This window comes from Apodemus sylvaticus, chromosome 12 (genome assembly GCF_947179515.1).
Source record: "Apodemus sylvaticus chromosome 12, mApoSyl1.1, whole genome shotgun sequence".
Lineage (NCBI taxonomy): Eukaryota > Metazoa > Chordata > Mammalia > Rodentia > Muridae > Apodemus > Apodemus sylvaticus.
Window position 1 is genome coordinate 62,432,180 of NC_067483.1, and position 22,880 is coordinate 62,455,059.

General features: G+C 44.2%; 1 protein-coding gene across 2 annotated transcripts in view; it reads left to right on the forward strand.

Moving 5' to 3' along the window:
- Positions 1–22,880, forward strand: part of Stx6 (syntaxin 6) — a 45,240-nt gene that overhangs the window by 7,852 nt on the left and 14,508 nt on the right. For both annotated transcript variants that reach the window (XM_052200225.1, XM_052200226.1), the window contains exons 2-4: positions 7,615–7,784; positions 11,137–11,231; positions 19,712–19,774. In XM_052200225.1, the coding sequence (XP_052056185.1) occupies positions 7,615–7,784; positions 11,137–11,231; positions 19,712–19,774 (328 nt within the window). The remainder of the gene's footprint in view (positions 1–7,614; positions 7,785–11,136; positions 11,232–19,711; positions 19,775–22,880) is intronic.

Genomic DNA, 22,880 nt, shown 5'->3' on the forward strand with positions numbered 1-22,880 from the left:
AAGGGGGTAACCCTGGATAAGGGGGTAACCCCTGGATAAGTGGCTGGGGTTAGAAATACAGTTGGAGACTGATTAGCTTTAAAGACGTGCTCTGAACCCATGAATGCTGGTGAGTACCCAGAAGCTGTAAAAGGACTCTGAGGAGTGAATACGGGATCACGTGGGACAGAGAGATAGTCAGTGTACACTAGAAAGCACAGGTCGAAGGAACAAGAGCCATTCCAAGAAAACAACTAAGGACTCTGAAAGCAGTGAGGTGCAGTGAAAGTAAGTTCAAGTCAGATTCACTCCTGACCTGACCTGGCCTGCAGGGTCAGTGCTGTGAGGACTAGCACAGGGCATTGTGGGAGCTGCATGCTGTGCCTTGGGGATGAAGGGCACCTCAGGGGGCCTCAGCTCAGCTGGTGGTGCTGTTTGGGAGTTCTCAAAACTTTAGCAGGGAGGATCTAGCTGGAAGAACTAAGTCACTGTGTGTGTGTGTGTGTGTGTGTGTGTGTGTGTGTGTGTGTGTGTGTATGCATGCCTGTGTCTGTCTGTCTGTCTGTCTGTCCCCGGGGTTATCCTGTCCCTGACCCTTCCTGTCTCACTTTCTCTGCTACTGCCTGCCATGAATGAACACCTCCCCTCTTCCACACTCTCCCACTGGCTCCATGTTCTGCCCAGGCATGGACTGATCCCTTCTGAGACCCTAAGACAGAAACCAGTCTCTCTTGCTCTCTCTAGTACTTTGGTCATAGTAATGCACAAGTAACAAATGTACAACAGTAAGGTGTGTGTGTGTGTGTGTGTGTGTGAGAGAGAGAGAGAGAGAGAGAGAGAGAGAGAGAGACTGTTGTAGTTAAATAGAGCCCTTTTCCTCTCTGAATTTGGTTGGCAGTAAAACTAAGTGAAGAGTGTTTTGATTTTCCCTTGAATGCAGAAGGTGTGTGTGGAAAGAGCCTTTCTCATCTGAGGTTGGCAGTGGAGTGTGGGGCTCAGGGCAGGAGCAGCTCCAGGAGCGTGGGAGGTGGGCGAGTAAAGTGGTTGCTGAGGCTTGCACAGCTTGCAGCCTGGGTCTTTGAAATTGGGCTCTGATTCCGAAACTCTCTGACTTCTTGTATGTTTTGTATGTTGTGTTGTCAAACCAGAAGCTTCTCTGTAAGGAGGCTTACAGGATGGGTGCTGCCCCAGACACAGGCTGCACCAGCGCAGGCACTGTTCCATTTTCTTCTTATGGTGGGAAGCAGCCACTCATTTCTGTCAGTCAGTAGTCTGTGTTCCTTTGTGTCGCACCTGTGTAGATTTGTGTCACTGTCTTGATGAACAGAATGAAATGGTGACCCTGACCCCTAAGGTCCCTCAACTACCGAAGCTCTCTCCTGTGGTATCTTCTCTTAGGACGCTCTTAGGATGGTCAGCTGACTGGGTAGGAAGTCAGCCACACTGAAGCTACTCCCCCAGAGGGCTGGGGAGAGATCCCAGAGAGCTCTGGGGAGGTCACTGGAGGGCCCTGTTCTTCACACTCTTCAGCTCAGACCTGGGACAGTGTGGACCCGGGACAGGTCATCCCTGTTGTGTCTGATCACTTACTCACAGAGTCCGTGAGCACAGCAAACACTGTTTCACAACAAGTTGGGGAGTAATTGTTGCACAAGCACAGGAACAGATGCCAATTCAGAGTCTGTCTGCATTGTCAAAGAAGAGAGGCAGAACCCAAAGGGAAGTTGAAGCTGCAGTCCCACAGCTTGTTAGCACAGGCACATAGCAGCTACGAAGAAACATCTTCTCTGCTGATCTAACGCAGTAACCAAGGCTGGACATTTATAAAGAGAAGAGATTTGCTCAGCTCATGGAGAGTCCAAGACTGGGTCCTGTAGAGAAAGGCCCTGAGCTGTATCGCACCTGATGCGGTCACTTATGGGAGGGACATAGGCTGTGGAGGCAGTAAGCCAGAGGCAAGGAAGAAGGGTCAAGCTCTGTCTTTTGTAGCAGCTTCGCATTTCAGGAACTACCTGGGGTCCCATAAGAACTGCCAAAGATCTACTCACCTTCTGCTAGGGCTTGCCTCTTAAAGCTTTCAAAACCTCTATACTGCCATGCTGAGGACAAGCCACCTGCTGCATGCCTGAACCCTTAGAGACACACTTAACCATATCCAAAGTGTGGCACTCACTGTTAGAGACACACTTAACCATAGCCAAAATGTGACACTCACTGTTAGAGACACACTTAACCATATCCAAAGTGTGACACTTGATGTTAGCTGAGATAGCCCTCATTTACTTCTATATTTGGCAATTTTTTTTTTCCTTTTGAGGCAGGATCTCAATAGATCAGGCTGGCTTCAAACTTATAGATCTGCTAGCCTCTGTCTTCTAAGGGATTAAGGCATGCACCACCATAGGGGGCATATATTTGGCAAAATTAATTAAATATAAGTAAGAAAACTTTGTGATTTTTTTGGGAGTGGGTGACATTTGGAAATATTCTTTGTAGCCCTCCTAGCCTAGACTGTTTGGGATGGTAAGCCCTTTACTATGTCATGACAGATTGGAAAGTTGAGTGGAAGATGCTTTATAGTCAATACCAGTGGGTCAGTGTTGAGTTAGCTTCAAAAGGTTAGTCCTTTTGCTATCAACTTTTATTTGGAAAGTTTAGCTGGCTTTTCCTGTTTCTGAGAAGGTACATTCATTTCTTAATCAGGAAAGAATTGTTATATTACAGTGGTCTTGTGGTCATATTGTGGGTTGCTGTTAGGATCCTTCTTTTTGTGGTTATAAGAATTTGTCAGATACAGTGATTTTGACAGGCTGTCAAACAGAAGGGGTCAAGTTTCTGTTTTCAGAGTCTTACTAATGTGGTGCCCTTATTGCCTATGGCGTGGTGCATAGGGCTGAGTTTTGAAGCCTATGATTAGAAGAAAACTTCCCTGACTCACATGGACATAGTCACTTCTCTTCCTCAGTGCTTGATCAAGGTGTCTCTGCAGAGGGGCTAGAGCCTTAGTTCTCAGGAAGATAGCCAGTGAGCTTTAATTGAAATGCTGGACATGATTCCAAAGCTGGTGGTGAGCCAACTGCTACTAACCAAGAAGCTTGCTTGGTTAGTAGCCAAGGAGTCAAACCCTAAGAAGTCAAAGTGTATCGTGCTCTTGTGTGTTCTTCATCATTCCCATCACATAACTGAGAGAAAAGCCTGGAATAGCTAAGCTGGGCTGTCCAAATAAAGGAGCAGCTTGGCCACAGCTGCTCATTCAATCAAGGGCTTCCTAGGCTTGCCGTGTAGGGGGGAAGGTGGCTTTCTGGGCAGCCCCTCCTCAGCTGGTTTGACTGAGATCCCCTCCCTTCCTTTCCTTTTCTAGGAAGTCAGAGAAGAAAAGAAGGGCTCTTCTCCTTTTTCCCTTCCAGATGTCAGATGGATGGATGACAGGATTACATGCTGCTGAGTTTTAGGGACCAATTTGTTGAAATGCTAAATGGTCCTCTGTGTATACTGCTAGGTGCTTATGTGAAGTTCTGAGTGCTCCTCAGTGTTTACTGCTAGGTGCTTATGTGCAGTTCTGAGTGCTCCTCAGTGTTTACTGCTAGGTGCTTATGTGCAGTTCTCAGTGGTTCTCAGTGTTTACTGCTAGGTGCTTATGTGCAGTTCTGAGTGCTCCTCAGTGTTTACTGCTAGGTGCTTATGTGCAGTTCTCAGTGGTTCTCAGTGTTTACTGCTAGGTGCTTATGTACAGTTCTCAGTGGTTCTCAGTGTTTACTGCTAGGTGCTTATGTGAGGGTCTGAGTGGAAGAGGTTGTCCTGGTTGGTCTTGTGCGTTCTGAGAAGTGGCCAGTGGCTCTTGGCACTTTGTGGAAATGTCAAGTTCTTTGGGAAACTCTGATGAGTGTGAGTGTTTTCAGTTTTCTGTAAGGCATGGTTGGCATGTGCCTACAATACTGTCAGCCTTCTGAAAGCCTAGACTACAAAATGAGACTCTCAAAACCTGCCACCTGTTAATCATGGGGATACAGTCTTTTAAACCCAGCACACAGGAGGCAGAGACAGACAAATCTCTGAGTTTAAGGCAAGCCTGATCTATAGAGAGGATTCCGGAAAATCCAGGACTGCATAGAGGGGCCCTGTCTTAAAAAACAAAATGCTTCCCCACTAAGAAAAGAGAAAAGAACCACCCCTCAGAAAACTTGGTCGTGACCCAAATTATTCCCTATTACTTATTCATGCCTGGGAAAATGTTACTAGCAGGTTGGGCTGTTTGGTTCTCTGGACAGCCTCTTTGGAATTGTTAAGTTGGAGTTTCTGGACACACCATGAGCTCTGACTTTTCTTTCAAATATTGAACCATTGCTGACAGTACCTAACTTTGGAGTCTCTTTAAAAAAATAAACAAACAAACAAAAAAACAAAACCCTGACTTGGAAACGTGAAGTAATGGTTGTTTACTTTTCTTATGTTTGTACTCTACAATGAAAACTAAAAATGAGTCCTGATTTAAAACCAAGGTCTCTAGAGTGAAATAAACCAAGACCTGGTTAGGTCTGTGGGGTGTTGGGCATTATTCTGAGATCGCATTTTTCTGATTCCTGCTTCTTTGGGACATGCTTTAATTGTGGCTTACTTAGGGACTTAGTGCCCCCAGCATCCACTCCATATTCAGTCACCCAGAGAGCTTTTTAAAAACTGTGCAGTCTTTCTCTCTCTCTCTCTCTCTCTCTCTCTCTCTCTCTCTCTCTCTCTCTCTCTCTCTCTCTCTCTCTCTCTCTCATTTTGATTCATGTGTATGCGTGTCTGCTGTATGTGTTCCCCATGTATTCAGGAGCTTGAGGAGGTCAGAAGAGAGTGCTGATCTCTGGAACCCAGTGTCGGTGTTAGGAACCAAACTCAGATCCTCTGGAGGAGCAGCAAGCTCTCTCGGCTCTGGAGCCATCTGTGCAGCCCTGAGACCGTGCAGTCCTCAAAGTCTGGTCTGGGACCCCAGGGGCTATTACAATGAACCACAGGAGGATTTGTTTGTTACTCAGACTCTCTTCGTAACAGTATTACACTTTTGCCTCTCACTCTGTTGATGTTTGCATTGATGAATAGTGGTATACTGGGCGATCCTGTAAATCATTGTACCTTGTTGTAGCACAGTGATTTACAACCCGGGACTCAGAAAAAAAGTTCATTATATGCTTTTACACAGAGTCTTCACGAAACAGTAAGAGTTATTAATTTTATACATCTTGCCCCTTAAATAGACATTTCTTCATTTATTTTTATTTATTTTTGTTGAGCCAGGGTCTCTTCATGTAGCCCTTGCTGTCCTGAAACTCACCTTATAGACTAGGCCAACCTTGAACTCACAAAGTTCTACCTGCCTCTGCCTCCCCAAGTGTTGGGTTTTTGTTTTTTTTTTAATTTGGTTTTTGTCCCTCCTCCCTCCCCCCAAGACAGGGTTTCTCTGTGTAGCCCTGGCTGTCCTGGAACTCACTCTGTAGACCAGGCTGGCCTTGAACTCAGAAATCCACCTGCCTCTGCCTCCCAAGTGCTGGTATTAAAGGCATGCACCACCACCGCCTGGCTCCAAGTGTTGGGATTAAAGGCTTGTACCACTGTGCCTGGATTTTCTTTTTCTTGTTTAAAGTTATACTTCAGTTATAATGAAATTCACCTCTTTTATCGTCTGCTTCTGCATAATGACATGAATTCTCAGGTATGTAATTACCATAGCTAAGATACTGGACAGGCTATAGAGACAGTTCATTTGGTAAAGGTATGCTGTGCTTCAAAAGCATGAGAACCTCAGATCTCCAGCAACCGCTGTGTTTTTAGCTTGTTATTCAAGACTGCTCAGGTGGAGACAGGGAGATCCTTGGGCATGGCTCCCTAGCCAGCCCAGCTTTGTTAATGAGCTCTAGGCCAAGAGAGACAGCTTCAAAAAACAAGGAGGATAGGGGCTAAGGAACAGTACCCAAGGATGTTGTTTGGCCTTGGCATGTATGTACATACATGTGCATATAAGTGTACACATGCACACTTATGCACACATGTACTCTTTTGATACAGTAGTTTCAATGGGATGTAAGTGTAGTGATAGTGAAGAAGATTTGTAGAGCCTTCTAGCTACATCTGCTCTGAAAGCATGCTGCATGGTCATGTTTCTGGGCCTCGGGCCTACTGTAAATAAGAACATGTCAGTGTGTTAAACTGTGTTGCTTAGTCTAGGGAAGCAGGTACTTAGCAAAGACGAACATACTCAAAATATTCCAGTGAGATTTCTAGTTTAAAATGTCTCAGATGAAATACTTTAAATCTGTAAAACACGAGCCATGGAGGGTAGTGCTCCACTCCTCCCACACCCAGAAAAGAAAGATTGACTAGCACACCAAATGGAAGCTACCCAAGTGTGAAGGACCCGCTAGTTAATTTATAGCATTGCTTCTTTGCATTACTTTAGTATTGTCTGTTTAGAAAAACTCAGAACTGTCTTCCTCAAACAAACTTGATGTTAAAGTTGCTTAAATAATGGCCAATTTGTTCTGCATCTGCTGGGAACATAATACCCACTCTGTGTGTTTGTTTTGTGCATTGGAGATGTGAGGGTTATGAGAATGGTGAGGGTGGTGATGTGTTTGTCCTGTGAGGATGGCGTGTGGTGGTTCTGTGAGAATGGTGTGTGGTGCTGTGAGGATGGTGTGGTGATGCTGTGAAGGATAGTGTGGTGATGGTGTGAGGATGCATGTGAGGATGCTGTGAAGATGGCATGTGGTGGTACTGTGAAGGTGGTGTGTGGTGATGCTATGAGGATGGTGTGTGGTGATGCTGTGAGGATGGTGTGTGGTGATGCTGTGAGGATGGTGTGTGGTGATGCAGTGAGGATGGTGTGTGGTGATGCTGTGAGGGTGGCATGTGGTGATGCTGTAAAGATGGCGTGTGGTGAGGCTGTGAAGATGAATGTGGTGGTACTGTGAGGATGGTGTGTGGTGATGCTGTGAGGATGGTTTGTGGGAATGCTGTGAAGATGGCATGTGGTAGTTCTATGAGGATGTGCATGGTGATGCTGTGAAGATGCATGTGAAGGTGCTGTGAGGATGGTGTGTGGTGATGCTGTGAGGATGGTGTGGTGATGCTGTGAAGATGGTGTGTGGTGATGCTGTGAGGATGGTGTGGTGATGCTGTGAGGATGATGTGAGGATGCATGTGAAAGTGCTGTGAGGATGGTGTGGTGATGCTGTGAAGATGGTGTGTGGTGATGCTGTGAGGATGGTGTGTGGTGATGCTGTGAGGATGGTGTGTGAGGATGGTGTGTGATGATACTGTGAGGATGATGTGTGATGATACTGTGAGGATGGTGTGTGATGATACTGTGAGGATGGTGTGTGAGGATGGTGTGTGAGGATGGTGTAGTGATGCTGTGAGGATGGTTTGTGGGGATGCTGTGAAGATGGCATGTGGTGGTTCTGCGAGGTTGTGTGTGGTGATGCTGTGAAGATGCATGTGAAGGTGCTGTGAGGATGGTGTGTGAGGATGGTGTGGTGATGCTGTGAGGATGGTGTGTGGTGGTGCTGTGAGGATGTGTGGTAATATTGCCTTAAGTCCTGCTCTTATTCATCAAAAGTCATGTGTGACCTCTCCTTTCTCTTCACCTTACTACAGAGAGGTACAGAAAGCAGTCAACACTGCCCAAGGATTGTTTCAGAGATGGACGGAGCTCCTTCAGGGTCCCTCTGCAGCAACGAGGGAAGAAATCGACTGGACCACCAACGAACTGAGGAACAATCTCCGCAGCATAGAGTGGGATCTGGAGGACCTCGATGAAACCATCAATATCCTTCTCTGTTGTCTGGGGATATAGGGATGTGGGAACATGGGCAGGAGACAAGGTTTTATGCAGATGTCTTGAGCCATAGCCGAGAGGCTGGCTTTTATAGTGCTCGATCTTCTTTTGTTGGCCATTGCCGGGTGATCTCAGGGAGGACAGCCCTGTTCTTCCGTCTGTGGCAAATCCTGCATTATCTGGGCTGTACAGGGCAGTCAGTGATCATCACTTTGGACCCTGCAGTCAGTCTGCTGGTGTCCCGTTTCTCATTCCACCATTGTAGAAGTGACAGTAAACTTTTCTTCTCACACAGGATAACTTCTGATATCTGTGAGGGATTTTTCCTCACACACCAAACAGTTCTCCAGCAGATACTAGCTGAGTGTCCTATGGTTTTGAGACTATGCACCTGGAGATAGCATGGGATCCTGTAGTGCTCATAGCCCCCATATCAGATGCCAGGTGCAAACCTCAGGTTCTAACCATGCTTCAAACTCACTTCCTGTTTGTTTAATTTTTTAAGAGCAGCTTGTAGAGTTCAGGGAAATGCATTACTTAACTGCTCATGTATTGTAAAGTCTGTGTGATGTGTTTATAAAAAGATAAAGGGGAGTATGTCCTATGGAGGTGTAGTCAGGGATGGGGCTTAGGGGGTGCCTCGGTGGGCCCATGCTGAGACATCCTTTCCTCCTGAGGGACCAGCCACAAGACTGGTATAGTGTAGAACAGAGTTTATTCAGGGCATGGGGAGGGGAGTTAAGAGGATAGTAGAGGCAGAGAGAGGGAGGGAGAGGGGAGGGGAAGGAAGGGTAGAGGGGGGAGGGGAGAGGAGAAGAAAGAGGAGTAGAGGAGGCTGGGACATGAGCACATGGAGAGAGGGGAAGGGAAGGCAATAGCAAGAGAGGAGCAAGAGAGCGCAGAGGGCCAGCATCCCCTCTCATAGTGAGTCAAGCATAGCTGCTGTTGCCAGGTAACTGGGAAGGAGCTTAGACAGAATGCTAATACTGTGTGTAGAAGAGATGCCCAGGGGGAGGTGCATTGTGTGGCTTTTAGGAATGCCACTCTCCTGTGGTGCACCACAGGAACCCTGTCCACCTCAGGATTATGAAAGTTTCATCACAGAAACATTATTGATTAGGTCATTAGCTATTGGTGATTAGCTCAACCTTTAGAACCTTTCTCAACCCAGGGGCATTGGTGGCTGGAAGTCATAGAGTTGGTTTGTTTGGTGATCAGAGGAATTGTGCAGTAGAAACCAGTTATCTAGTAGCATACAGAATCTGGAGAGTCCAAGGGCCTTAGGAGCCCTGTGCCAGAGATGGAATTGAAATATATATTTGATACAGTGACACAGCAGTGACTCTGGCTTTGGCCACATTAGTAAGCTTCTCTGTACTTTAGTTTCCTCTTCAGAAGAATGCTAGGATAAAGAGAGTGCCCAACTTAGGAATGCCAAGAGTTACGTGTATCAAGAGCTTAAAATGGGCCTGCCCAGACTAATTGATTATACAGGATTAGCAGTTGGGCTGGGATGCTCTTAGGTAATATAGCCCTTAATCCTAGCATGCGAGAACCAGATTTCTGGCCCTGTAGAAGCACAGGCATCAGTGCATGCACCATACTAGCAGTCATTGCTGCGGAGCAGTGTTGATAGGCCAGTGGCACAGCCTGCTAGTTAGAGCTCAAAAGACAATCTCTTCAAAGACTTCTCCACTTAAGAGGCAGCCATTGAACAGCTGCCTGTACCATGAGAAGCCATGTTGGGTGAAAGTAGATCCATTATGCTAATTTATGCAGTTGATACTGGGGATACTGCCCACAGATCTGACCAATGAACGTGAGATCCATTGATGCTGAATTGTGCAGCTTTCTGTTCTTGGCCAGAAAGTCTCTGTAACCAAACTTTAGTTAGATGATATGCTGGTTCAGTGTCTAAATTCTGGTTTGTGTTTTTCTTTGAAATAAGGCATCAAGGAAACCAGCTTCTACAAGGTTCTCACTGGGCAGCATGGGCCTATAGGCCCTTGATATGTAGTGTTTAATTTCTGTTTTAGAGACCACGGTACTTTTTCTTCATCATTGTGGTACTTATACTGTTATATATGGTGCCTTTTAAATTAAATAAAATGTGAGGGGATAGGATCAAAAGCAATTTCAAGAGGATATTGTTTCCTCTGAGACAGATCAGAGCATGTAAGTTGTGAGGCAAGAGAATAGGAGAGGGCAGTGGGGAAAACAAGAGTGAAGTATAATGACACATTTGTATGGAGTATTACAGGGAACCTATTGCTTTGCATGCTAACCAAATTTTTAAAAGACTATACGAATAAAATTTAAAAACCACAAGAAAGAAAGAAGAAAATTGTTAGGCCCAGGCATGGTGGTGTCCACCTCGCCTTGGATGGATGAGGCAGGAGAATCAGGAGTTAGTGCCGACCTGGGCTTTAGGGCTATGCAGTGAAGTCTAGGCTAGCCTTGACTGCATAGTCTGTCCTTGTCTCAGATCATGAGATAAAGGACAGAAGTTTTGGTCTTCATCATTCATTCCACAATTGTTATTTCTACAGAACATTTTCTTGATTTTTAAGGTTAGGTCAAAAGAAACTGTAGCTACCCAGCCTCGTAGAATTAGGGTTGAGAACAGATCATCATCATCATAATAAAGATAACGTATAGGCTATGAGAGAGTACTCAAGGATTTTGAGCCAGGGCTGGGCCTAAGAGACCAAAGGCTGCTTCTCTGAAGAAGGTTTGATCTCTTTAGGTTGAGGAAAAGGGAACCACATTGGCATAAGGAAGAGTTTTTGGAATGACAAATTAAAAAGTTTGCAAAAGCTGTTTATGGTGACTATGATTCTAGCACTTGGTAGGCTGAGGCAGGTTATCACTACAAGTTGAAAGCTACATAATGAGGTCCAGGACACTCTGGGTTCCCTCTGTCAACTAATCAGGAGTCCCAAAAGGGTTGACACACATGCTGGCGAACACCAGGAAGATCTTAGCTGACCTGTGGTCAGTTAGCTATGAATTCATGGTGAACCCCACAGCTCTTTTCTACCCCTCCCAGCCTCTCCCATGCTTTCAGCCCAGCTACATTCCCAACCTGAGACTCAGGTTAGCCTGGAACTCAAGATCCTTCCTCCTCCCATGTGCTGGGATTACAGGTGTGCTCCGCCATGCCCAGCTAGGTCATCTCTGTCTTGGGGCAACGGGATCCTCTCGTAGCTGTGGTTGGGGAGAAAAGTTAAGGTTGTTCGGTGAAGTTGAGTGTTTTCAGGGGGTTTGGGTTATTTCATTCCTTGTGATTCAGTGCCTGCGGCTTATCAGGTACTGTTGTTTTGCCTTAATTTGTTGGCTACGCATAGTTGAAGCAAATCCTAGAAAATTCAACCTGGATGCAACTGAATTGAGCATAAGAAAAGCCTTCATCACAAGTACTCGGCAAATTGTCAGGGTAAGGAGTGTGCCTTGCTGTGTTGTCTGTGCAAGAGATAGACACCCTGGTCAGAACCCTCCCTCAGTCCCAACCCAGCAGGTTGACTCTGAAACAACCTTTCCACATGAACTCAATGTCTGTGATTGGGAGAATCTACTTTGAATATTGTCTGGGTGGTTAGGATGAGAATGAGGTAATAAATGGCTGGCTGGAAGGTTACTCTAACAGCCTGGTCTGCTTGCCTCTGTCTCTATCTTCCTTAAAATAGAGATTAAAAAATAAAACCTTCTTAATGTGTGCTATTTCTGGACAAAAGCAAAATCTCTTGTAGGAGCCGTTTGGTTTCCTGATTGACTGGTAATCGTGTGCATTGTTAGAGTGCTCCTCCTGGGTTTGGCTGGTGGCTGTCCCTACCATCTGAGTTGCTTCTGGAACTCCCACCACGCTATTACTATTGCCATACAAGGGCTTGACAGCTTCCCAGGAGTTACCCAGAGCAGGCAAGCCAAGGGTGGTATAGAAAACAAGCTGGTGAGTGGATACAGTTTTAGTACAAAATTATTAAGAATACTGCCCACTAGTAAAGGATAAAAGAGAAAATAGTTTAGGTAAAAATTTTGTGTCATTCAGATGTATTTTATACTTTGAAAGTCTATGGCTAAGCCGTTTGATTAGCATAACTAGATGTAAGAGAAGCAGCTGCCATTAGCATATGTACTCGAAAGTAGCTTCCTTGAAGAAAAAGACTTGGGATCAGACCAGTGCTGACATATGGCAGGAACCTTGCTCAGTGTTTGCCAGAGACTTTCATCATGCCATTTCCTCTCGAAATGATCTCAAATGGTAGATTATCATTGAACTTTATTCTTGTTTTTTGTTTCACTCAGTAGTTGGCCTTTCCATGTACTTATAACTAAATTGTTTATATATAAGCTCACATGTAATAGAGCAGAAACCTTTTTGACTTCAGGTGCCCCCTGGAGACAATGAGTGCTTGAATTCAACATTCTGACTTTCTGGGGAGTTGTAAAAATTGCTAGGTGACATCTTTGTGTGTAATTCCCTCAATCAATTTGTTTAGTCATTCAGATACGCTCTCACCCTGTAGCCCTCAGCCTCAGTGTGGATCCATTTGTCTCAGGCTCCCAAGCACTAGCTTTGCAGGTGTGAACCAGCACATCTGGCTGGCTGAGCCTACCCACCAGCCTGTGTGCACCAAGTGCTCCTGAGCACTGGCGGAGCTGTCTCCAGCCCTCAGGTTCCTCCTAAGCACGGTCCATTTCCCTTCCCTCCTTGCTTCTGCTGTTCCACGCTCTGTCCCCCAGCTCTCCGCTCTTGTCCTCCCTCCTTTCCTTTTTGCTGCAATGGTTTTTCTGAAGGATGCTACTGTTGATCCTAATACTTCACTGCGCCTCACTGTAAAGCTTATAGTCTTTAATCAATGCATTTATTCTTTCTGTAAGGTGGTACTTGTGAGTTTTGAGAATTGGAATTCAAAGTTCTCTGTATATTGAAAATTAAATTATGACTGGAAGTAGATTCTGAAGTGCATTTCTTTTTTCTTTTTTACTTTGTTTTTTTCTAGACGGGGTCTCTCTGTGTGTCTCTGGCTATCATAGAACTCGCTATCTAGACCAGGCTGGCCTCAAAATCACAGAGATCCACCTGCCTCTGCCTCCTGACTGCTGGGATTAAAGTTGTGAGCCACCACTGCTCGGCTGAATTTCATTTCTTTTTTTTGGTTTTTTGGATTTGTTGTTTTTTTTTTTTTTTTTTTTTTTTTCGAGACAGGGTTTCTCTGTGTAGCCCTGGCTGTCCTGGAACTCACTCTGTAGACCAGGCTGATCTCGAACTCAGAGATCCGCCTGCCTCTGCCTCTGCCTCTGCCTCCCAGAGTGCTGAGATTACAGGCGTGAGCCACCACCGCCTGGCTGAATTTCATTTCTTAATATTTGAAAATCTGTTTAAAGTACATCTCAGGATTGTTTAAAATCATAACAGTACACCAGAATCTACCTGTTCTTACAGAGCTTGGGACCTGAACCACACTCTGCTGTGCTCTTAACTGAATGCTTGACTTACTAGCATTGTTGTTTTACTTTATTCCCCACCCCTACCTTTGGGAAACGGTTAGTATTTGCCACAGATGGGGTAATAAACCAGGACTTTTGCTGACTTGGTTTTAATAACTTTAATTGAAAGCCTTACAGAGAAGAAGGAAATAACAGCAGAGTCACCTTGATTAAAAAACAAAAGAATCGTATGTTTTGGCCTCAGTGTGTTCAGCTGAAGAGATCGCAGGCTCTTGGTAGAAACTGTGAAGAAGGACCAGGGGTAGCAGATTTGGGAAATGGGACAAGGCAGATTTTACAGGAGGACTTTGAGATTACAGGCTTAGCCAACATTGGGCCTACTGACCTTACGTTTAGTAATGGCCTACTTTTTTTTCCTTCAGAATGTCATGTATTAGTGCTTTATTGATATCATTTCCACCCTTTCTTTCCAGTTCAACTCCTTTGTCCCTTGGATAGATAGTACATATCCAGTCCTCCTGGGATTGGATAGCCCATCACAGGGCTTGTGCCTGGAGAAGACTAGCTCTCCTTCTCAGCAGCCAGTCACAACCTGTAGATCTTCATGTAGGAGTGGAGCCTGTGACATGTTCCCATCCACACTACGATGTGTGTGGATGTCAGCTGGTGTCATTGTGCAGGTCTTGTTTAGGTACCTCATTGTTAAAATTTCATGGGTTCATTTCCCTGTCATTTAAGCACACATCCTGGTCCTCTGGCTCTGACAATCTGTCTGCCCTTTCTTCCATGATGTTCCCTGAGCCTTTGGTGTAGGGTTTGTGTTGCAGATGTATTGACTGGGCCTGGGCACCCCGCAGTCAGTTCTCTGTATTTTGACCAGTTGTGGCTCCGCTTAACAGCCTTCATGTGCTGCAAAGACAGCTTCCTTGGTGAGAGTGAGAGTTACACTAATAAGTGAGAGTAGGGTGAGCCTTGAGAACGATTGGGGAGTTGAACTGGAAAGTTTAGGAAAGTTATTGCCCTATATATTTTTTGTTGTTGTTTTTGTTTTTTGAGGCAGGGTCTCATTACATAGCCCTGCCTATCCTGGAACTCACTATATAGACCTGGCTAGCCTCAAACTCAGACCCACCTGATTCTCCCTCCCAAGTGTTGGGATTAAAGGCGTGAGCCGCCACATGTGTTCTACTTTATTCTTAAGTGAGGATATTCTAATTAGCAAGTCACCTTGTCAGGCAGGGCAGTCAGAGATAAACTATACCTTTTCTCTTTTCTGTGAAGAAGAAAATCCGTCTCCTGTGTGATTTGTATGTGAGGTCCTTGTGCACTCTAGACATACACGCTGAGCTACAGCACAGCCTTTCTCCCAAGTGACTTCCTGATTCAGAGTCATTGGCCATGAATTTCTACTCTTCTCTTGTTTGCAGAGTTGCTAAGCATCTTCCAAGGTTGTCCAATTTTTATTAAGTTTTCCTGGTAATTTTTATCTGAAAAAAATAAAATTTTAGTTATTCTATAAAATAGTCTCTTCCCCCGATCCTTCAGATAAACCCAGGTCCTCCTGCACACCAGGTAAGCAGTCTAGCACTAGCTACATCCTGGCTCGTCTGTAGTCAGCTAATTCTTTTTATGTTGTGGAGTCATCTCTTCAGCAGTCATCACAGTGGAAAGATTTGTTTTGGAGATACCCCTCAAATGACTGAGGCTTACCTCAGCCATTCAGTACATTTGGGTTTGCAGCATATTTAGGAGGTCAGTGAACAAGACACCAAGAAACTGAGACGTAGGCTAATCTCTGACCGTGATAGATTCTGTCATAAGTCAGTAAGCCTTTTGGACCTCCTTTGTAGCAACAAAACAGCCCTTGCTAACAGTCTCTGGTTTTAACTTTGGAAGGAAAATCGGAACTATACTGCATCCTGTACCCAACAGTCCACAGGGTTTCACCCCAAGAGCGTTTGCCATCAGTTAGAGCAGAAATGACTTTGGTTAGTCTACAAGGCTAAGATAAGCAGAGGTATACAGATGACATTAGGATGAGGGGCCCTTGAGTACAAGTGCTGGGATCCACACTGTCTCATTTATCTGCTTGGAAAGAGTTGACATGAAAACAGGAGCATAAATAACCAGGGTATTTGTTGTTCTTTTAGCAGATGGATCATTTTTTATTGGGACTAACTGCTGATCCTAAGCTTCAAGTGTTAGAAAGAAGATGAGTAATTTTGTTTTTGGCATGATAGATTGTTACAAGATGTTTAAAACTGTTTAGTAACACAGCTTAAAATTCCATATCCCAGTGTGAAGGTGATCTCCCATGCGGTGTCTGGTGACTAGCCTACATAGATACACGAAAGCTGAGCTCCACTGCAGGAGTGAGCATGTGTAATATGTACATCACACAACTGTTGAGAGAATGTATCCAACACACACATACACACACACACATACACACACCACCCCTACACCCTGAACATACACACACCACCCCTACACCCTGAACATACACACACCACCCCTACACCCTGAACATACACACACCACCCCTACACCCTGAACACCCCCCCCACACACACACATACATACACTCCCTCCCTCCTTCATCAAATAAGAACTTTAAAAATCTGAGATTAAAAAACATATTTCATTTATTGCATTTTCATTAAAGAAAAGAGTAGGTTTTTTTACAAGAGGAGAAAACAAATCTGTACTCAGAATAATCCGTGATTCAGCACTGTGTTCTAGTTTTCCCTTGATGCATAGCTGGAGCCTTGTTGTTAATCAAGTGTATGTTTACATATTGAGAATACTCTTTGCTTGCTGTTTTTGAAATGTGAACAGTTCTGTTTGAAGGGTGAAAAGGCCCCTCCAGTCTGAAATTTACTTTCTAGAAATAATAACTTTCTGGGACTGGAGAATGGCCTAGTGGTTTAGAGCACTGGCTGCCCTTCCAGAGGACAGGAACACAGCTTCCCAGCTCCCTCATCATGACTCACAGCTGCCTGCAGCTCCTGTTCCAGGGGCTCTGACATCTGGCTTCTACAGGCACGAGGCACACACACAGGGTGCATAGACATGCATGCAGAAAAGAACGCATTAAATACATAAGTAAATTGATAGATAAGATTTTTTTTTTAAAAATTATTTTTCTGCCTGATTTCTGGGTATTATAACACAAACTCTTATTAAGAAATATGATATCGAGCTAGAAAGATGGCTCAGCCGTTAAGAGCATTGACTGCTCTTCTGAAGGTCCTGAGTTCAATTCCCAGCAACCACGTGGTAGCTCACAACCATCTGTAATGAGATCTGGCACCCTCTTCTGGTATGTGTGAAGACAGCCACAATGTACTTATATAATAAATAAATAAATCTTGAATTTAAAAAAAAGAAATATGATATCCTGTAAATTTTTCTTGAAGTTTATTGCAGAGTGTACCTAGCATGCATGATGTCAGGGAGAGAGAAGGAGAGTAAAGAAAAAGAGAAGAGAGTGTATTGTGACTTGGACCTGGTGGCTTAGCATTTTCGAGGTGAAGCAGGAGGATCCTGAGTTCAAGACCAACCTGGGCTACATAGAGAAAACTGTCTCAAGACAAACAACAACATACGTGTGTATAAATACAGATCGATGTTGTCGACTCTGTTCAGTTGAAATACAGTATGAGCCACTTATGTCAAGTAGCCACATTTAAAAAAGAAACAAGTGAGTTTAATATACTTTATTTAACTTAATATGCTCAAAAGATTATCATTTGAGCATAGCCAATGTAAGAAGTGTTAAAGTTTTTTTTAACTTATTATACTACAAACTACATTTTCAGTTCAAGTGTGAAGTTTTTATTGAAAATAACTTAGCCATCATTTGAACTTTATAAAACTTACAATTGAAAAGTAGATTTAGAAACCCAGTTTTTTCTGAGCATGCTTAAAAAGATTACCAGTTATTGAATTTACATTTTAGTTAATTAAAATAATGTACTGACCTTGTTTGAAGTGATCCACAACTACAACTGGTATGGCGACTGTGTTGGACAGAAGCAAATTTTGATAACCTTTTTCAATAGCCACATACTTATATATAGTATCTGTTTCAGTGGTCACTGTTAATCACCAGTGGGCCCATGAGATACTACTGCAAATGCATGGGAGAAACAGAAGTTCAGCAAGCTGCCCAGCTTAGCCAGTTATCTAAGAAGCATGGCTAAGTCTTGACCTCAGTTGGGAAAATGCCTTGAGCTGTGCTTTGATCACTGCTGGGCTGGTGAGCCTTTCTATGCTTGATCAGTTATGTCTGGCCTTGCACCTGACCATAGTACTGGGCTGGTGAGCCTTTCTGTGCTTGATCAATTATGTCTGGCCTTGCACCTGACCATAGTACTGGGCTGGTGAGCCTTTCTATGCTTGATCAGTTATGTCTGGCCTTGCACCTGACCATAGTACTGGGCTGGTGAGCCTTTCTGTGCTTGATCAGTTATGTCTGGCCTTGCACCTGACCATAGTACTAGAGGGTCTGGGTCTACCATACATTCTTTTCCCCTTATTTGGACACAGTTCTTACTTCTACTTTTATAAATGATACTGCAGACATTTTTTAACCCATCTGTTTTAGTTAATTTCTTTAAATAAATTGCTATTATTGGGGTCAAGGCAGTGAATATTCTTAAATTGTTTAATACAAAACAACAAAATTCATTTTCAAAGAGTTTGTCCTGATACCATCCATGCATTATATGGTAGTTTCTAAAACACTCTATTAACATACAATAATAGAGAAAAGTCACCAATCCTAAGCATTCAATTTGATGAGTTTATTAATGGGATAGTCCATTTGAACAGCACCTAGGAGCAGGAGCCTGCCCAGGCTTACCCAGATCTTCAGGTGCCTGTTGGAGGTGTGTTCAAGCCATTACCTACCACTAACATCCACCTTCAGACAGTGAACAGATTCCATACACACACACCATTGAAGACTAAGGTGCCTTGTCTGATTCCATTATGGAAGTATAATGCTCATTGTTGTTTTAGAAAGACTGTTATAACATTGGCAAACTGGAAAGTTATTGTTCTCTCATTTGTAATGTATATTAAATAAATAAAGTTTCTGGATTGAATAAATGTTATCTGAAAGTACTTCAGTTGATAAGTAGGGAAATCTGCGGCCTAAGACATGCTGTCTTGTTTTGAGGTTTCTAGAATTTGTATGTAGACGTTCTCAAGTTTCAGTGTTAAGATTCCCCCAGAGAGACTTGTTAAAGTGTGCCATGAAGAGTATTTGGCATAGATCAGGATGGGGCCTAGAAAAGTATACTTTTAGTAACCTCTTGGGTCAGGTAAGTCACCATGTGAACTCCAAGGGAGCAGGGGACTAAACCTGTCACCCGCTGCATGCTTGGACATATTAGATACCATTTAGTCTCGTTGAATGAATGACCCCGGTACTTTGAAAGTTGAAGCCAGGTGATTATTCAAAACTAACTACAGTAAGAAATGTAAAGCCATGGCACACGTGATTCAGCAATCACTTGTCGTGGTTCTTAATACCTGGCTGGGAATGAGGGCATACACCTTCAATCCCAGTACAGGGAAGCAGAGGCAGGCACATCTGTGATTTCAAGATTAGCCAAGTCTACAGAGTGAGTTCCATGCCAGTCAGGGCTACAGAGTGAGACCTTGCTTTAAAACAACAGAAGTTGAATACCTTAATATATTTGTATCTATAAAAAATAAGTCTAAGCCAGGAGGTGGTGGCACATGCCTTTAATCCCAGCACTTGGGAGGTAGAAGTAGGCAGATCTCTGAGTTCGAGGCCAGCCTGGTCTACAGAGTGAGTTCCAGGACAGCCAGGGCTACACAGAGAAACCCTGTCTCGGAAAAAAAACAAAACAAGACAAAACAAAACAAAAAAGTCTACTTGCCAACAGAAAATTTCAAAGTATCTTGACTTTTTTCTTTTTTTCTTTTTTCTTTTATAAAAAGGAACTGTATTGCAATTACAACATACTTACTTTAGATCTTTCTTTCTTTAGTGTTTTCCGTCATACTTAAGAATTAAATCTATTATAGTAAGAATTTTAATGGCTCATATTTAATGAAATTTTGCTTAAATATATTATCTAACATAATATAGCCACTGATTTTTTCTATACATTATTTTTGATAATATTTTAGAATTCACTCTGATGTTAGAAATAGCCTGTCCTGTGAATTAATGCAGCTCAGAAGAACTGGACATGCCAGAGTCGATGGTAAATGTGCTTTAAGAACAGGTTTTACATGCGTTTTAGAGGGTGCTGGTCCTTGAGCACAGTCCTTGGCTTTTACCCTCCCATTGTCCTTTATTGGCTGTGTGATTTTGAGAAAGTATCTGTCATCTGGACCTAGGTCCCCTCACCTTTAAAGATAGCCAATCAATCGTGTGTGCTGCCTGTGCCTTCCTTGGATCTCACTTGTTTTCTGTCTCATCAGGACATGAAGGATCAGATGTCATCTTCATCTGTGCAGGCACTGGCTGAAAGGAAAAACAGACAGGTGAGAAAATACCAGAGTATAAGTGCCCGTTAAGGAAATACCTGGCTAGGTACTTGACTTGGAAATCGCTGAGCATCCCTGGCTTAGTGATGGAGGACAAGAGCTGTATACACTGGAGGGGAAGGGGGGATAGGGTAGGTATTGCGGAAGTCTTTTGTTTGTTAAATCCTGAGCTAATCAGCTTACAGAGAAGAGAAAGGGGTTTATTTTGGCTCCAGTTGGCAGGTCTCCCTCCGTGATTGCATTGGTTAGCCCCTGTGCTTTCAGGCACGAGGCAGGAAGGGCTTCAGGACAGCAGGACATAAAACTTATTAACTACACTTTTTTAAAAAAAAGAAAATATTTTTATACAATATATTTTGTTTATATTGTTTCCCCTCTCCAACTTTTCTCAGATTCCCCTCCCCTTACCTGCCCCATGTCAGTCTTTCTCATTTTTTCTCTAAGTATACCTTTTCTTTAAAACTTTTTATCGATCCTTTGTGAATTTCACATCACACACCTCAATCCCACTCATCTCCTAACCCTCAATATCTTCCCTCTACCCTTGCAACCTCCCCTGGAAAGAAAAGTAGAAACAAACAAATAAAAAAACCACACCCCTCGCCCAAATAAATATCTCACAGTGGAAGCCACAGTGTGTCAGTGTGTCCCACAGTATACCTTTGTCCACACTTCCTTACCTGCAAATGTTCATTGCAATGAGTCTGATTTGAGGCCTCTGGCTTCTGCTACACTGTCACTACTGAACCCTCACAGGGACTCCTCAGAGAGCCTGTTGCTGCCCTGTGTCATACAGATCCTGCAGCTTTGGATCTGCAGGACCGGCCCCTTCACATGCTCCAGCAGATCATAGGTGGGGGAGCTGCTGGGGAGGGCCTGGGTGGTAGCTGAGCTGCTCAGTCCACCCACCAGTTCTCCTGTGCCCACACTTCCACAGAGTAGCAGCTGGCACGGGGCAGGGCAGGGCCAGCTCTCCCACTCAGATTTGGCCATCGGTGGCAGCACAGGCCAAGATGTCACTATGGCCTCCAGTGGCAGGTGGCAGGGCCGGCTACATATCAGGCTGTTTCTCTCCACCTCAGTTCCATTTCTCTGTAGTACTCACAGCATCCCACTTTTCTTTCTCTTCTAGCTCTCCATCACATACTTGCACATCACAGTGGCTTCTGCTTCTTCTCTCAAAAAAACAAAAACAAAAAAGCTGGGCTGGAGAGATGGCCCAGCGGTTAAGAGTACTGGCTGCTCTTCCAAAGGCCCTGAATTCAATTCCCAGCAACCACATGGTGGCTCACAGCCATCTAGAATGAGATCTGGTGCCCTCTTCTGGCCTGCAGGCATACATGCAAGTGGAATGGTGTATGCTTTAGATATAATAAGTAAATAAATCTTTAATAAACAAAAACCCAAGCCAAAAAAGCAAGCCCAAGCAAGTGCACACAAACCCATTCATGTTGGAGCGCTACTCCTGAGCATGCGGCCTGCCCTGGGAGGTAGCTCATAATGCCTAGTGTCTCTCTCCTGAGTTAATTTTCGTTCAGCCACCATCATTCAGTAGCCATTAGCTGTGTGTTTGGGGATGGGACTTTGTGCCCACTTCCTCTTTCTCCATGCTGGGATTTTGTCTGGCTTGAACCTGTCAGGCCTTGTCCATGTTGTTGTAGATCCTGTGAGTTTGTATGAGCATCACCCCTGTTGTGTCTAGAGAGTGCTGTTTCCTTGGAGTCATCTGCCATCTCTGACTCTTACAGTGTTTCCATGTTCTTTTGCACATACATCCCTGTGCCTTGGGTGGAGGGGTGTGATCCCAGTTAGAACTAATGCTCCAAAGTCTTTGTGCTCCAAATGTGCTCCAAATGCACATTGTCCAGTTGTGGGTCTCTGTTCATTGCCATCTACTGCAAGACGACACATATCCAGTGAGGGTTCACCAATGCATTGATTTATGGGTATTAGCTATACTTCTAAAGGATTCCATTACCTCTCAGGAGTGCCACGGGCTAGGATTTACCATGTGGCCTTTGGCAGACATTTAGACAAACCTTAGCTTCTAGCCAGTTTCTCGCAACACTGTACCCACCCTCCAGTTCACCTGTCCTGGGCCGCCAGACCCCACAGCGCCTCCTACTCTTCTTCTGGAACCACTATGTTGTCAGGCATCTGCTAAGGATTCTTAATTACTTACTGTCTCTCTATGGGACTCCAGGCTCCTTGAACATGGCATGGTTATGTTTGAATTTTAATGTAGCCAGGTGGTTGCACGTACATCTAAGGCCAATCTGGGTCCACATAATGTAAACTTAGCTCTGGCCTGGGATGCATAGTGAAACTCTATCTCAAAACTAAACACATGAATGAAATTGATACAGACATTTGAGGAATCTTTAGCATGTTTCAAATTTCTTTGTTTGTTTGTTTGAGACAGTCTCTCTACACAGCCATGGCTGTCCTGGAACTCTATGTAGATCAGGCTTGCCTTGAACTCAGAGGTCTATCTGCCTCTGTTTCCCAAGTGCAGTCCTGACCCCATGGTTTGGGGTAGGGGATTGTTTTTGCTTTGAGATAAGGTTTTTCTATTCATGTAGCTATGGCTGGCCTATGTAGCCCAAGTTGTCTTGAAACTAAAGATAAAAATCTTCCTGTCCTAGCTTTCTGAGTGCTGGGATTACAGATATGAGGCACCATGCCTGGTTCTTTTTTGAGCTGGAGATGGCTCTGCAGTTACAAGCACTTGCTGCTCTTCCAGAGGATGGAGACCCGATGCAGCTCCCAGGATCCTTGTCCCGCACTCCCAGCTGCGTAACTCTAACCCTGGGACCCATTGCTTTCATTCACATGCACAGACCCACATGCACACACTACACACTAACACAGAATTAAAACTAATAAAATGGAAACTCCTTTCTAATTGTTCAAATAGCTATCACCTAGAACTTAATTTTGAATTTAGGTTCTGATTTTTGTCTTTTTCTTGTTTGCTTAGGTTTTTCATTGTTCTCACTTACCTCCCTCTCTTGTTTGTTTGTTTTTGTTTTTGTTTTGAGCTATAGCTAGGAAAAGCTACCAGCCAGCTAGCCAGCTATCCCATCTGCCTGGAGCCGTTCAG